Here is a 17,747-nt window from a genome sequence, read left to right on the forward strand (position 1 = left end):
TGGTAGGAGGGATAGAGAGAGGGAGAGAAAGACAGCCTTAAGCAGACTCCCTGCTGAGCAGGGAGCTGGACACAGGGCTTGGGTCCCCAACCTGTGAGATCATAACCTGAGCTGAAACCATGAGTTGGATGCTCAACTCACTGAGCCACCTAGGTGCCTCTACTTAATTTAGATCTATAATATACTATAATATACTGTTATACTTGATGGAAGAAAAAAATAACAAGCATTTGTAACAGTCCCATAATTTCTTAAAATGTGTATCTGGGAGAAAAATAAAATATATGCTAACTAATAAGTATAAAATAGAAAAGACGCCCATGAATCCATCAAAAAGAGATAATTTTTTACTAACATGAATGAGCTTCCTTCTAGGATTTTTGCTCTGTGACCATATGTTTTAATATGATTCCCCCCCCCAAATAAATAAATAAATAAATAAATAAATAAATAAATAAATAAATATTTCTCCACTTCAGCATATACAGCTTTGCATATGCTGTTTTTTCCATTTAGCTTTCTAGTTATGACTTTTCATGATAGGAGAGCATCATTAACCCTCCTAGACAGTGGGCTCCTTGATGCAGAAATCTTGACCTTGCTTATTTCCAGCACAGAGTACAATGCTGGCCATACCAGGTGCTCAGTAAATTTTGGGTTTAATCAGACTCTAAATTCATTTAAAACAAATGAGTCACAGAAAGCAGAAATATGTATAATTATAAATCAATATTTTAATAAATAATTGATAATTATAAAGTATTGATAATTAATAAAGATATAAATATTTCAGATAGAAGTGGATTGATCTACAAAACTATTTTCACAGGTGTATCTCCCCATGAGAAAAAAGAAATCAAATAGCTATACCTGTTTCCTTCAGTCACATCACAGATCACTCAATATGTCTCCTGATCATGTGAGTAATTGGAGGATGAGAGTCTGGGCAACATCTTGGAACCGATGCCTGAAATACCTTCCTCCTTCTCAATCGGCTTACACACTCTATGTCTCCAGACTTGGGGACAGCAGATGCATACAGAACCTGGGATGGTTGATTCTAAAACCTGACTCCTTGGGGAAGGTGTTTGGCATTCCCAGTACGACACTCTGGGCCCATATTGCACACCAACAAATAGGTGGCATGCAGGAGAGCTCAACATTCATCCACCTGCACCATACACTATTCTCTGGCCCTTACACACCTCCAACTCACCTAAGTAAACAAGCATGTTAACTTCATCATTTATCCTAATACACAACATCTCTGTAAGTCAGAGCATATATCCTTGTTTTATGCTAGGATATGAAGAATAGGACACACACTACAGGTCCTACAAGAGACAGGCTGAGTACTGTGTAAAAAGAAGGTAACGCTGCTTCTTTCATTGAAGCTTTTAGCTAAATTAGGAAGGAAATTTTCAGTTCAATAAGCATTTACAGAGTGTTATTACTAAGCGGCATGCCTTTGGCTAAGGTGCTGGGGTACCAAGTTGAACATGACCTTTGCCCTTTAGAACACTTACAGCCCAGGTTTCTCTGGGCCTTTTGTCCTTGAGTCAGTAATTAACAACGAAAGCACAAAATCATTCTTCATGGAATCATATATCTTGAGAATAAACCCCTATCACATCCCACTCCTAGACAGATGATCATCTGTTTCAAATTTCATTTTTTTCTTTTTAAAATGATAGGTGGGTTTTTGTTCTTCAGTGTTTTAAATTAACACAAGAGTCCCCAAAGCAAAGACTACATAAGGCTCAGTTGTTTGTGCTTGGAGGAAATATGTGCTGCCATCCTGACAAAGGTTCTGCATTCAGAAGTTAGGCTTCCTTTCTTTTCTCCCTCATGCAAACACAACAGACAACTAAAGCAGGGAATGAGCACTTCACATCTGGTATAAGCATCTCAAGCTCCAGCACGTGAATTTCTGTCTTCAACTTAGTTCAAGCAACTGGTGGAGACCAACTAGAGTCCCTAAGCCCTAACTTCCAATAGATTAAACAAGAAAACCCTCCCTAGTCAACATTCAGAAGAAACATAGATGTTTCTCTTTGGAAATAAGGAAGGTTGTTCCTCCCAACTTCTGATCAAGCATCCCATCACTAAAAAACAAAATGTCTGGGACCCACAAAACATGATTTTTGCCAGCAATCTGTAGGTTAAATATTAATGAACTTAATTTCTTTAAGATAAACAGATATGCCTATTATAGTCTTCTTCCATGACAAAAAGACGGTCCTCTGTGCTCCAGGGGGGTAAGTGCACCTCACTCTGGAGGTCACTGCTATAAAAATTTTGGAGAGTGAATGTATTAATCAAAATCACAATCTTACAACATTCTAAAACCTTACTTCGGGGGATCCCTGGGTGGTTCAGCGGTTTGGTGCTTGCCTTTGGCCCAGGGCGCGATCCTGGAGTCCCGGGATCGAGTCATGCATTGGGCTCCCGGCATAGAGTCTGCTTCTACTTCTGCCTGTGCCTCTGCCTCCCTCTCTCTTTCTCTCTCTCACTATGTCTATCAATGAATAAATAAATAAATAAATCTTTAAAAAAAAAAAAAAACTTACTTCTCCAGAAAGAGGTAAGACAAACATAAAATAAAAACAGAAAACATGATGTGCTTTATGAAAAGTACCAATTAATCATTAAGTTTAAGAAAAGCACAGGGCTCTATAAGACAATACAAACATTTAACAGCTAACATTTTCTTCAGTTTAAACCTTTCAAAAGGCCACACTAAGTGAAAACATTTAAAAATGAATCAGAAATTTGTTGATACCCACTCATTTAAAATAGTCTGTCAAATTCTTTCAACATTCTGTTAAATTTTTTTTTTTTTTTTTTTGGTTAAAAATTATTTCCTGGAAAGCTGCTTAAATTGAGAATGGTAAGTGAACAATCACTGATAAAATGATCTAAAATAAATATCATATATCACTTAAAATCTGGAACCATACCTTAAGCAGGTCTGCTCCCCACTCCAGTCCTGACAATACACTTGGTAGCTCTATTTATTATTTTCCCAGCTTCTATTTATTCAGAAAAGTAGTCAGAGCAGGAAATGGGACAAGTGAAATGATCACAATCAATCTCATCACCTTCACAACATGCTGTGAGTGTAATTAATCCTCTATTTATTTAGGGGACTTCACACCCCTTACATTAAGGCAGCGATTCCCTGCTGGCTTCGGTGGAGATAATTATGTTATAACAAGGATTGGGTTTCAATCATAATAGGCAGAAGAAAAAGGAAATTGTACTTGAAGTTGACAGTTTTTTTAAAAAGCTTTCTTGTGACTTCATTCAAAGGACGCTCTTGACAAAGCTCTCCTTAAACAGAGCACTTTCCAAGTGCGATAACCACACATATGCCACATTAATCAATGTAAGCCTCTTCTCTGAATGAGACATGAAGACAATCCAAGCACTTTGACAATTCTACGTGAAGCTGAGAATACTAGTTTACAAGACCAGACTAAATCAAGCCTACCCGAACTCACCTGATCCTGCGAGCATCCTCCCAAGACGTCTGACGGGTGAGTATGCCTCAGAACAAGGAGGTGAAGGAAAATACCAATTTGCTCACACAGTAGCTAATTATACACTGTAAAAAGCCCTGGCTCCAGCAAGCCAAAACCAAGGATTTGAGAAGTGTGGCGCCAAGTACCTGGGACCAAAAATGAGTAAGGACAGAGACAAACCTAACACAGCCACTCAGTCACGGCTCCAAAATGTGCTTGATGCATGTAAGCCTCCTTGTACCAAAAAATGTTGTGTGTTTTCCAGTTCAGAGCCTGCCTATTTTACCTCTGAAACTTCTCATGTTTTTTTATAAGAACTCACAGGCATACTTCCTCCTCTAATCTCTACCTTGAGAAAATATATAAAATATATAAAAATATAAAAGCCTTGCCCACTCTATATTTAATATTTATAAACTTCTATTTTTTCATTATAATAGCATAATTACGATGCCTACAGTACATGTAGAAGTACAAATAAGATATGAATTAAACTTTTTTCCAAATTTCTAAAAATTCTCAAATATGCCAAACCTATCATTTTCAAAGTCTGGGTTCTTGAGGTTCAAATATTTATTTGTATAAGCTCCTGAGGTATCTTAGCATCTCTGCAATATTTCATTACCTTTCAAAAGCATTGAAGCTCTTGGATAATCGAAATGTGCAATAATCACTACCGCTTTGAATTCCAATTCTTTGTAAACAAAATGTGGTATCCCAGAATAGGAAAAGCCATTAGGTAAAAACTAGGAAAACCTAAATAAACTAAGGACTTTAGTTTATAATAATATGTCAATAATGGTTCATCAATGGTGACAAATACACCTACCAAGGTAAGATGTTAATCATAGAAGAACTGCATGTGGGTTATTTGGGAACTCTATATCATGTTCAAAAATTTTTTAGAAATATAAAACTATTCTAAAAAGTTTACCTTTAAAAAAACAGGAGAAAAATTACAAATAAAGAAAATATAATAAGCAAAAAACCCCACAAAAAAAACAAAAACAAAAAAAACCAATAACCTCCCCCAACACACACAACTTTAACATTCAGATAAAGAATTCTTTAGCCAGTTTTCTCAATACATATAGTTACAGGGAGCATTCATATCTTTACAAAGAGTCATTTTAGTCTGAAATCTGTAGGAACATTCATAATCCTAAGATTTATTGGCACATTTCTTGTAAGAGAAGTCTAATGAAGAGCAACAGTCCCCAGTGGGCACGCTGAACGACTGGTGATAAGGTAAAGAACCATTAAGTAAATCCTTTCTATATGAAACCCCACGGAAGGGATACAAGTGAATGAATATTGGCATGTACTAATCTTTTCTTATGGAGATAAAACCCACTCCCATCCAGGATGAATTTGTGGATTTAATTAAAAATAAACAGTAAAACCAAAGAACAACTTGACATGCCAGAATAAGCACCTTACCCAAGAATGATTTCAATTCAAGAGAGCTTTAACTTGCTTGAAATTATGCACAATTGTTTCTTGAAATTTCTATATGCTAATCATTAGCAGCTAATGTAACGCTTAACATTTTACCATTTATCACAGAAGTAACTTCCAATACAAACGTAAAACCACCTAGAGTGTCTGATTATTATCTGTTGTGCCTGAATTTAGCACAGTCCTGAAATCCAACTTCAATGCTATATCTTTATTATGAATATCGGTGACATAGGTGATGGTAAAGTGTCAGGGTTCTTCCTCAGCTGCGGCTCACAATAGCATCACGGAATTATAGCAGTGTCCTCCCGTAAGGCGCCTGCAAGCCCTGCAAGCCCCTTTCTCTGAGAATGCCACTCACTGGTGACAGAGTGGGCCCCGGCACCATGTGTGTACTACCTTAGAGAGCATCCCCACCCTATTCCCACTGTGACCAAAGCAACTGGACCAGAAAAAGACACTGACCCACAGTTGGGTCAATCACATTCTTCCTTCTGGGAATTATAAGCAAGGGACTCGTAGTTGTAGTTTCCCTCTCCTGAAACCAGGTATAGGTGAATTCAGCTGTGGACTAGCCATTCTCCATGTGCATCAAAAGAGAAGAGTGGCAGGGCCTTGTGGGAAGAAGCAACATCAGAGACCATATGTCACTGGAGAGGAAGTTGCCTGATGCACCAGGACTAGAGCTCACGAGGCCCAGCTAAACTCCCCGCATCTGGGTTCCAGAAGATAACCTATAGCCTCCTAATAAAGCTCCCATTTCTTACTATAAAGGTCTGAGTGTGTTCCTCCTGTATAATCAAATAGAGAAATAGGGATTTCAAAGGTGGTCCTCTTAGCAAAACATCATGACCCCAAACTAACTGTGAACTCTCTTATTCAATAATAAAGGGATATTACAAGGATAGATAAAACTGATCTAAATGCAAAAAAGCCTCACATCCGTTCTCGCCCTTCCAACACATCATAGCTACAACCAGGAAATCTGTTCATCATGTTGCTTACATGTTTTATTCGTCTGCTCCTCTGCATGATGCTATTTTGCAGCCTGGAATGTATCCATTCCTGATTATTATTATACTCATATGTGGAACAGTACTATGCAACCAGATACCACTGTTTATGTTTTGCTATTAATTTATATCCCTTCTTTGTCCAAATTCTCTTCCACACATTTTTTCCAGCTGTGAACCAAATGTTCCTGACTACTTCTTTATGGATATTCCTTAGAGACCTCAAATCAACATTTCTAAAACTCATCTTCCCTCCTTTCTGTCTTCTCTTCCACCTACACCTTCTCTACACTCTTGTTCAGCAAGTGCACCTCCAATGGCCCCGTTAACTGGCCAAGTCAAAATCTGGATCTTTGATGCTTCCTCTTCTCACTCTCCTCTGACATCCTGTCATTACTAAGCTTTGGCTCATCCGCCTCTCAAATCCGACCAGTCTCCTTCCCTGCTCATTCCTCTGGCTCAGTCTATGCCTTCTGCCCACATCACCCACAATTTGGCAAGGCTTTCAGTGTTGAGTCTGAGCTCTGCCCCACTCAATTCACTGCGTACAACAGGACCTGATGGCTCTTCGCCAAATCTGAATCTCATCACATCGTTCACCCAAGTACTGCATGGCTTAACCTCTTCAGTTGCTCCATACTTTCCCAGGATAAAGTCCAAGCATCTTTAAGTGGCCAGTGCTCCACATGAACTCCTTGGCCTCATTTCTTTCTTCCATCCCTATACTATGACCCATCCATTCTGAACTTCTGAGCTCTTTGTAAGAATCATACTCTTCTGTCCCTACTGCCTGAAATACTCTTTACCCCTGCTTTCCCATCTGCAACTGACCAACTCTTACTCACCTTTCAACTCTCAGCTTCAAATGTTTCTTCCAGAAGCTGTTTCCTCTACCCCAAGGCTAGACATGTGGCTTTCTAAGTGCTTCCACAGCTTCCACGCTTCCCAACTATAGCCACCATCAGGCTACAGCACTGTGTCCCCCTCACATCTGTACTCCTCATTACAAGATCAGCTTTAAGATGGTGTGTCTCTCGTCCACCTGAGTAGCCCCATTGCAAATCTCAATACCTAGCATATAGTAAAACTCAATAACTAGTGGTTGGAGAAATAAATAATTCTCCTTTTACACTCAATGCTGATCCTCTATCTTGGCATTTGAGTTACCTCCAAACTCATGTCTTTTGGCAGATAACCCTAGAAGAAGAGAGAGCCCAAAGAAGAGATCTATGCTGCTCCCAGATGCATAACTCTATCCCCCACCAAAGCACATACACAGAGGAAGCAATAGGAACAGTATAAAGCAATGATGAGGTCCTAAGTTTCCTAGAATTTTAAGATTTCAGTGCTAAAATGGCTATGTTCACTCATAACTGAGGTACAGGATTTATCAAATGAGATAGAATTATTCAGTGATAGAATGGTTTCCCTTCAGACTTTCCAAATTAGTGTTCAAAGGGCCACAAAATAAGATTTGGTGGAGCAAAGTATGCTAAAAAGCAGTGAAAATAATAAATGCATCAAATGTATTAATCAAAGTAAACTATCAGTTCAATATTAAATGACTCAGCACATCAAAGATATTTTGGTTCTTTTCCCCATAACCAACTACCCTAAAAAACTATACTAGAGAGAAAGGGTGCGATTTAACACTTTCATGACTAGCTCAAATTCAGAGTAAAGACTGCCAAGATTTTAGATTTTAATTTCATTTAAAAAAAAATTTTTTTTAAAGAACCAGGGATGCCTTTGGCTCTGAGGTTGAGCATCTGCCTTAGGCTCAGGGCATAATCCCAGGTCTGGGAACGAGTCCTGCCATTGGGCTCCCTGTGAGGAGCCTGCTTCTCCCTCTGCCTGTGTCTCTGCCTCTCTCTGTGTCTCTCATGAATAAATAAATAAAATCTTTAAAAAAATAATTTTTTTTCTATGTAGCAAAAATAAAATATATCCTATTTAATCCCTCATGTTTCAAGATACACCATGCATTAAAACCATAAAGTATTGAATTTTCTTCAGTGGGCATATACTTCTTTTATAATGAGAAACAAATTAGTTATTTTTTAAAAAGAGTATGCTATGGATATTATGTTATAAAGGAAAATGATTTATGGGGTACTATACTATAAGGATAAGACAGTTACAAAATGATATGTGCAGGATTGCTTTCACTGGTTTAAAAAATGCTCTGGAAAATAACTAGAGGAAATATTAAAATACAAATTTTAATTATTAAATTAAATAAATACTGGCTGCATTAAATAAAGTGATAAAGTGACTTGCTAAAGTCTTACAGCCAATGAGAGGAAGAACTCGAATATATTTTACAGCTCATGCTTTTCTATCCTGACTTATACAAAAAGGTGTAGACTTTCAGAGGCTCAGAACTATCCCTGCTACTGATAAGTGCAGCCCACAAGGAAAAAAAATCAGGGAAGGGCAAAATCCACCAAATGTAGCTGAAAATGTCAAAATAAGTAAGAATGGGGAAAAAAGATACAATGTGTAGTTTTTAAAGTGCTATGTTTTGTTTTGTTTTAAATAATGAAAAGTACTCTTTTAATTGGCTCTACTAGGTACCATTCAATTTAACAAAAACTTACTGTGCTCCTAAGGCATTATGATGGGCCGAGAGAAGGGCTTGTTCACAGGGATTTTTTTTTTTTTTTTAAGATTTTATTTATTTATTCATGAGAGACACACAGAGAGAGAGAGGCAGAGACACAGGCAGAGGGAGAAGCAGGCTCCATGCAGGGAGCCTGATGTGGGACTCGATCCCATTTCTCTGGGATCCAGCCCTGGGCTGAAAGCGGCGCTAAACCTCTTGAGCCATCTGGGCTGCCCGTTCACAGGGATTTTAAAACTTCAGAGGGGGAAAGAAATAAACACTTAAATTACTACAAAATGAGGCAGGCATAAGGTGTGCCCATAAATTCTTAAATCAAGTGCTCTTAGATTATCCAGGAGGAAGACAAGTGAGTCCATTAATTCCTCTTCCTAATGAAAAACCCTCTAAAGGGGGGGGGGGGTTTCTTTTGGGTGTTTTTGTTTTTTGTTTTCTGGTCCCCCACCCCCACCCCCCACATGCCATGGGTAAAGAAAACTGGTTGTCTAGGTGGCCTAACTGGGAAAACATAAAATCCAGACCCAGAAACTCTGAGACTATCACACAGTTGTCTCTTATTGGTTACATGACCTCAAGCAAATCACTTCCTCATGCTGCCACCCAGGGAACTTGTGCTGTAGTGACCACTACACTCGCAATTTCCAATGAAGCTTATGATGAAGGATGGCAGAGTTTTCCTTTTCAGAAAAATAATTTGTCATCTGTAACTTAGAATAAGCATACAGAACCTTCCATTTTGAAAATCTGTGAATATGTACAAGACACAGATATCACAAGGAAAAATAACTACACAGTATAGAGCAAAACTTAGGTTTTAACCGTTGCCCTAACTTCATTAATTCAATGTAAGAATGACTTTGCCACCCACATTCCAACAACTTTTTGCCAAGGTGAGTGTCTATAAAAATGAAATGCTGTTCTTTGTGCTCATTATAATTTAGCACTTGTCTGATATTTTAGATTATAGTCTTTAGTATTATCACCAAAAACATCAAGTAGAGATTAAGGAAAATACAGAACTATTTTAAAACATAAAAATAAGGAGCCAGATTTCACTGATACACTATAATGGAAAAGAAAAAAATCAGAAGGTAAAAGATGAAAATCATGAACATTAACTACAGTATAACTAATTTAAAGCCAAGACAGTTCACAGTAAAGATGATATTGGAAGGCTCAATTTTGTTGTATTTTAAAAATTAAGGATCAAACTAGAAAATTTAATAAAAATCAAGGAAATGAACAAATGTATTATTTCAAGGGAGAGAAAAAATAGGCTCAACCAGAGTTAAAATATAACACACGAAGTGAAAAACAATACAGCCTATTTAGGGAAAAAAAAGTTATGGTCAAATTGGTAAAGTAGAAAAAATTTTTCCAAAGTAATCTGAAGAGTTCCTGCTGGTTTTCCTCTTCTGTCTCACTTCCCAATACATTATATCTCCTTGAAAAAATTACTCTAACAATTATTAGGGACCTAAGACTTTCATTTCCTGCAACTTAAAACCAAGCGAAAAAGGATTTTTTTTAAGCACAAGGAGGTGTGCTAATCCCCACATGGACATGAGGGCACACACCCTTCTACTTTAATGAAACCTGATCTTCTCTCCAGTTAATAAGGAATGCCACAGAGAAAAGAGGCGCTCATAGAAATGGGATCCTCACACAAACCTCAATGCTCATTATGTGTTTATAAAATCCTCACCCTGAAGGGAACAAGAAAAACCTAAGCCCACACAAATAGACTATTTCAATTTAATTTTATTATGAAAACAACAGGAAATGGCAGCAGGGTACTTGATAAGCTCAATTAGCAGGAGGATGAGATGAAGTGATGATGTGCCATGATGACCTCAGGGGTTAAAGATGCAATTTTCCATCTGGCGAAACTGAGATTTCCACCACAAACATCGTCGCCACCTGCTGTATGGTAGTAGGCGTTAAGCTGAGCAGACCCTCAGCTTCTTACAGCACGTACAGCCTCAACTTTTTGTCTTATTTCACTCTGCAATATAATTGCTTCCCCAGGAACAAAGGCCAAATATAAATTCTATATAGTAGCTCACTCAAAACAGGCACTAAAGGTATAATAAAGCACTTCTTTACTAATCACAGCGATAGGACAACTATCATGATTGTTTTTCTTCTAAGTCAAGAATGATACTGTGCCATCATTTTCTGGAGTACCTACGAAGCACTCCCACAAGACTCTATTTGTATACTCTTAATTAATCGTCTTCTGCTATTGAAATGGATAATTTGGGTATAGCTGTTGACTCTCTTCACAAAATAAAAGTTCTCTGCCTTTTTATACTTCATATGGTTCCCTGGGGGAGGCAATGGTAAACACTCTCGGTATAATCTCCTGTGCCATGTGCAAGGAGCCCATTTGTGAGTGTTTGGTCCCCCAGATGCATGTGTTACCAAGAATCATGCTATTAAGTTTTGAAGGTTGTCTTTCTTATACTTTGAATAATAGATTCTGTAAGCCAGAGATTAGCCAATGGGGGGTCAGCTCATTAGGTCTGTGTCCCATGATGTTTGCACAGGTGCCCACATGCACACGGGCACGCGCGCCCGCGCGCACACACACACACCCCACTCTAAATAATCTGCAGACACAAGTTGGGGTACCCAAGTATGAAACTTGACATTTAATATTGGACAGTCAATAGCACAGCAATGAATATTCACAACTGTCTGTGTGCATGCCTATTTTCTAGGCTAGAACCATGCTTCTCAATAAAATTAACTTTCACCATCTATAACCTCCTTCCAAAGCAAATTCACCAAGCTCCTCATGTTGATGTTCTTTAATGTGTTTAGTAGCTAGATGGGGTTTCTTTATCATAACAACTTACCTCTCAGGCTTTTTCACTTGCTTCCTCCCAGATCAGGAGGCCTTTCAGAAATGGAAGCATGTAAAAAAATTCATAAGTAACTTGAAACTTACTTGGCTTTTTGAATCCACACACAGTAGTCTGAGATGTAGAGATCGTTCAGAATATAAGCGGGGTCGTTTTCCTGAAAAATTTTGTGAACATCCAGTAGACACTTTAAGACTGCACTTTTACCTAAAGGAAATTTTTTAATAATCAAGTCATTCTTAAGAAAAACATATCTGATTATCTTAAACTGAAGAATTCAGATACTGAGAAGTAATAAATGTACAATAGTTCAGAATCTTAACCATGTCTTTAGAATATTTAACATTCCTTTATCAGTAGTATGAAGCCCAAAGTTCTTTCTTTCATTAAGAATTATGAGTAATCATTATGCTCTATTTCCATAGCTGATTAATTATGGTTACTATAAAAAACACTATGAAACACAACTAAGTACATTAAGCAAAAAAGAGGAATGTTCTCTTCACTAATATTTGAATGCATTGCAGTTTTTTTTGTTGTTGTTGTATATTGCAGTTTTAATTATAAAATATTCTTCTAATTCAAGCTTTCAAAACACCACGAAAAATTATATTCTGGTTTTTAAACTTCTTTATTTTTTTATGTCAACATTTTTGTTATGGAATTATCTGGTACTAACTTAAATTTTTGCACCTTAAAGAACTGGAGAAAACACAGACTGAAAACTAAAATATCATAGCACTCATTCAAAAATAAGCTGACAAAATCACTTGGAAAAAAGCCATCAAGCACTAAAGTCTTGTTCAATCTAACTACTTCCTCCTGATTATTAAATGAACCTAATTTTAATCCCAACGAAAGCCTACAAAAAGAACCTTTGATAACTCAACAATTCCCTAGGTGTCCTGAACTTCATGACATTCCCTTAAATGTACTGACTATAAGGCAAATTACCAAATCTATGGTAGCACCACTTCCTTTGATCAGTAAAACACAGCATTTTCAGTTTAACAGTTTCATTCTTATCTTTACAGTCCCAAAACATAAAATACTGTATATTGATTTCCTAAAGATATTGGATGTGCTTTCGTCGACATTTCCCACTTGACTTTTAGACAAGATAAAAGAATCATGAGCTACATAACGACATCTCAAGGTGCCAAAATTGCTGCCACTAAAATTTTAACACAATTAACACTGAAAAATACATTTCAAAAGAGCAAGGACAAAAAAAAAAAAAAAAAAAAGCACAAGGACTTGTTTGAATGAATGAATGAATGAATGAACGAATCACACAGTGACTGCCTGCCTTACACCCTCTTAATTCCTCTCATCCCATGACCTCATACACCAGGCCTGATGATTCTTCCTGGAAACACCCCTCACAGCTGTCCTTTTCCCCTACTCCCGGTGCAGCTATCCTCACCTGTACTCTGATTATCTCATGCATGGATAAGATCTTCCTCCTTCCTCACATTCCAGACTCTCTCCTTCTAGCCCTCTGACACACTTCTCTATGCACTACTTTCCTCAAGTCCCCTCCCAGCACATGCTTTCAAGGTCTTCTGCTTAACTGGCTCCCACACCCAGAGTGCCTGTTCTTCTCCACTCCACCTAATGCATCTTAGCCTGCCTTCAGGGCCTAGCCTAAGACTTCACCCTTCAGGAAGCCTGGGTACACCTCCTAGTCTTCAAAGCTCTTTACTGAACCATGCCAAGGGAAGAGGACAGAAAACAGTTGATCCTCCCTAGAGCTCCCCTGCTCATTTCACAGAAGCAGAACCTGGAGTTCAAGGTTGTAAAATACTCATAGGATCCCAATTCTGAACCTACTGGCTTGTCGCTAGCCACAGTACTACACTACCCACGTGTTCTCGGTGCATTCTGTCTATAGCACATTTTTATTATTTAGGAGTTAAAGATTAAGTTCAAAGCAGGGGCCATGCATTTTTTAAAAAATTTAACTATATAGCTTCTTCACGTGCAGATGGGGAGAATGCCAGTAAAAACCCCCATTACTCAACTGGTTAAGGGAAACCAATACTTAGAAGGCCTAAAACTACATTTCGTTGTTAAGTCAAGGCCAGAACTGTGGATATTAGAGTGGCCCAGGTTAACAAGATCAAATGACTAGTGTGGACCCCCTGCAGCAAGCCTATTTTCATTGCAAAGTATGCAATGTTGAAGGCAGAGTTTGACGACAGGAGGCAAAAAAATAATCAAAACTCACAGAAGTGATAAAACCAAGTTAGCCACGTTATCCCAAGTGAAAAAAATCAAGGGAGAACTAAGTGTAAGAACTAAGTGTAAGAATTTCTTGAACAGTTTTAATTGGCATAGAGAAGAAAATGTCAGGGCAAGCATATGTCAATCTCTCTCTCTCTCTCTCTCTCTCTGTTTCTCTCTTTTTTTCTCTTTTCAGGGCAGCGTTCAGGGAGAAGTTTACTTTTATAACTACCAATTTCAACTTTTAAAAGTTAACCATAGATCTTTATTAAAAAAAAGAAAGAAAAAAAACCCCAACCACCAAAAAATAACCCCCACAAACAAAAAAGAAAACTGTGGACTTTTAAAAGTTAACCATAGATCTTTATTAAAAAAAAGAAAGAAAGAAAGAAAGAAAAAAAAACCTAACCACCAAAAAATAACCCCCACAAACAAAAAAGAAAACTCTACAGTGTGACACCCCAGAATACTGCCCCTCAAGATCACACACCTTACTAATATGACCCAGTTAATAGAAAATGCAGGATTTGGAGCAAGACCTCATAGCAAATAACTGAGTGAAGAGAAAGCGGAGATATGCTGGCTTGAAGGATGGTGCGAAAAGGACCAAAAAGGAGACTTAAAATGGGGTGGGTTGGGGAACCATAGGAAAAGATCATTAGGTTGGAGCAGATGGGTCAAGCAGGGAAGTGGAGGGAGGAACAGATGAGTCAGGAGGAAATCAGAGAGTGACAAGGGTTAGGGAGACAGGTGTAAGAAGGATGAGGTGTGAAGGCCTAAATGCAGTTTTCTAAATAGGAGGGTTTGGAAATAAGGTCGTATGTGTAATGAAAATCCAAGGCAACCATTACCCTAAATATAGATTCCTTTAGCAGACATGCCTCAAGTAAGCTTGCCCCTTTGCTAAGCACCGCAAGCAAATCCACATCTTCACTATCATAAAAGAAAATAATATAAGAAATGTCAAAAATAATCAATTTTTTTAAATATAAAGAGAAGTTACATTGTATTTGTACCTTTTGACCCCTACTTCCTTTAAAAAAAAAAAAAAGACAAATACACATAGGGAAAAAAAACCCTTAAATATATTTACACCCAAATGGTATTAACGTGTGTGTCTACATTCACTGAGAAAGTATATGAGCACCTGATGTGTGCCCAGCACTGTTTTACATGTTTACTCACCCTTTGAACTTTCCTCTCTTTTCAAGATATCCCCACAGTAAATATTTATTTGTTTAACACAAAGTTAGACACACTCAGCTACACAGCCAACCCTCAAATATTGGCAAAGAATGCTAAAAAATTTTAATTCATATTTAAATTTTCTTTAAATTGTAGTTCTGAACAACCGAGAGGCAGTATTTAGATCAGGTAATTTTAGAAAAGCACATGCAAGGCAATTTTGAAAGGGAAAGTTGCGCGCTCTTCGAAAGCTGTGTTTTCACTGTATGTCTCATTCAAACTATTTTCACAGTATGCTATGTGACAAAAAAGGTACAAGATAACTTGGCTACTGGCAGCTGACAATCTAGAACAGTAAGTACATTTAAATCATCCTTTCCCCAACAATATGTATTGTTACCCCAAGGTCATACTTGGGTCTCTTTTGTTCCCACTAAATTACCATAGACAATTACAATAACTACACAGCCAGGAGACTTGTGAGGCACAGCAAGTTTTTTTAGTCTCTTTTGTACAGACTGCTCTTTCTCCCAGGTTGTCAACCACTTATCTAACAGCTATCAGCAGAGAAAAAAACTGGCCTTGCTCCAAGCTGTCACATGGCCAGTGGCCAGAAGCCTTCAGGGACTCAAAGTACCTGGCTCCTGTGAGGGCTTTATCCAGTCGTGGGCTGTCACATAGCATAGAGGTATAAAAAGCTGCTCAAGCCACATCTGAGAAAATTTTTTCTGCTCAAAGGCACTGGAGGAAAGTGACCATTTTCAACCAGTTTGCTGCCTGGTCCAAAGCAGGAAAAAAGAAGGTGCCTTGTACAGTAACCATGGTGACTGTTTACACTATTACAATGTACTAACAGGCCTCTCCAAGAGTTAGGGATTCTCCAGATTGACATGGTCTTTCCTTAAGCCAACCATAACCATGCATGGAAGAAAGGCTTCTGGGACCAAGATCTCTTGTTCACTCATGAAGGCAGTTTAAAATTAGTATCCTGTATTATAAATGACAAGTACCATGAATGTTTTACCTCAGGGAAAATGACTGTACAATAACAACACAGAGAAACATAATGACAATATAAAAAAAATATGGATGCCAGTAACAAGCAGGCGGGCAATAAACACTATTTAACACTTTCTCTGGCTATTCCTCCAGCTTTCCTTTAAAGAGAAGGCAAACTGGGATGCCTGGGTGGCTCAGTTGGTAAGTGTCTGACTTTTGATCTCAGCTCAGGTCCTGATGTCAGGTTGTGAGTTCAAGTTCATGCTAGGCATGGCGCTACTTTAAAAAAAGAGAGAGGGACAGATGGTAAACTAGTAGCAGTGTTTTCCTATTCTGGGCAGATGTGCCATTTCAGGCTACTAGAGCTCAAAACAGAGACAAGATTGAGCTATTTTATTTTATTTTTAAAGATTTTATTTATTTATCCATGAGAGATACAGAGAGAGAGAGGGGCAGAGACATAGGCATAGGCTCCCTGCAGGGAGCCCCATGCAGCATTCAATCACAGGACCCTGGGATCACAATCTGAGCTGAAGAAAATGCTCAATCACTGAGCTACCCAGGTGCTCCAAGACTGAGCTATTTTAAATCAGAATCCACTGGCTATTTGAATTTTTCCTATTAGCAGATCAGGTTTGGCAATGTCTTACTGACAGACCAGCTCATAGTTGGAAGCACTTAAGAAATGGCTCCTATCACTAAGAGATGATCAGAATAGTGGCTTTTTAAATTTTATTTATTTATTTATTTATTTATTTATTTATTTATTTATTTATTTATTTAGCTGGTCTTTAGCCAGCAAAAATCATCATCATCATCATCATCATCATCATCATAATAATAATAATAATATAAACTGCTAAGTCCATATAATAAGAGCTAAGTTTCTATTCAACTACTGATACATTATAGCTGCTATGTGGCTGTGGTTTTCTGGGTATCTAGTTCTATCCTTTAAAGTTTTGAGCTATGTAAGACAAGGAACCAAAAAGAGTAAAGGAAAAAGACGTAGTTATTCAGAATACCTGAAGGAAAGCACTGTATGATCTTTATTTATAAAATCAACTCGGGATCCTTGAGTGGCTCAGCGGTTTAGCGCCTGCCTTTGGCCCAGGGCGCAATTCTGGAGTCTCGGGATTGAGTCCTGGGATCGAGTCCCATGTCGGGCTCCCAGCAGGGAGCCTGCTTCTCCCTCCTCTTGTGTCTCTGCCTCTCTCTCTCTCTATGTCTCTCATAAATAAATAAATAAATAAATAAATAAATAAATAAATAAATAAATAAATAAATATTTTTTAAAAATCAGCTCAACATAAAAGCCAACAATGCTATCATTTTAAGATGAGATATCAGATTTCTGGGATTTTGAGGAGACCACATGATCAGAAAGGATAACTTACTAATTACTTCTAACATTAATTTTCATAGATTAAACCATAGAAAGAGATGATAGGGTAATTGTGTCAAATTAATCAAAATTAAGAGAATCAAAGTGTGGTAATTTGCTTCAATATCAGGCTCTGTCAGGAAGTAGCTTAAAGTCACATCCTTAACAATGAACACAAACATACATTAAATTCAGTTTTATGAAAGTTTTTCAAACCATCTCACTGTTTTATCCTTAAATTCTTCTTAGGGCTATTTAGGCTCCTACATTTCAGAGCTGTAATAAGAATCACATATGAAGTAATTAAGAGTTACTATTTTGAGCACAAATTTATGATCCTATATCGATTTTTAAACATCCTTAGTTATTAGAATTACGTATATTATTATTATAGCCACAAACAAAATTAACACAAAGCAAACATATACTTTGTAGATGTTCCCTTTGCCTGGAATGCAAGTCCAATCC

General features: G+C 37.7%; 1 protein-coding gene across 1 annotated transcript in view; it reads right to left on the minus strand.

The window, feature by feature from the left end:
- Nucleotides 1-17,747, minus strand: part of SHQ1 (SHQ1, H/ACA ribonucleoprotein assembly factor) — a 101,010-nt gene that overhangs the window by 32,642 nt on the left and 50,621 nt on the right. Inside the window, exon 10 of the mRNA XM_041764089.1 lies at nucleotides 11,572-11,692. Within this exon, the coding sequence (XP_041620023.1) occupies nucleotides 11,572-11,692 (121 nt within the window). The remainder of the gene's footprint in view (nucleotides 1-11,571; nucleotides 11,693-17,747) is intronic.

This window comes from Vulpes lagopus, chromosome 7 (assembly GCF_018345385.1).
Source record: "Vulpes lagopus strain Blue_001 chromosome 7, ASM1834538v1, whole genome shotgun sequence".
In the NCBI taxonomy this organism is placed as follows: Eukaryota; Metazoa; Chordata; class Mammalia; order Carnivora; family Canidae; genus Vulpes; species Vulpes lagopus.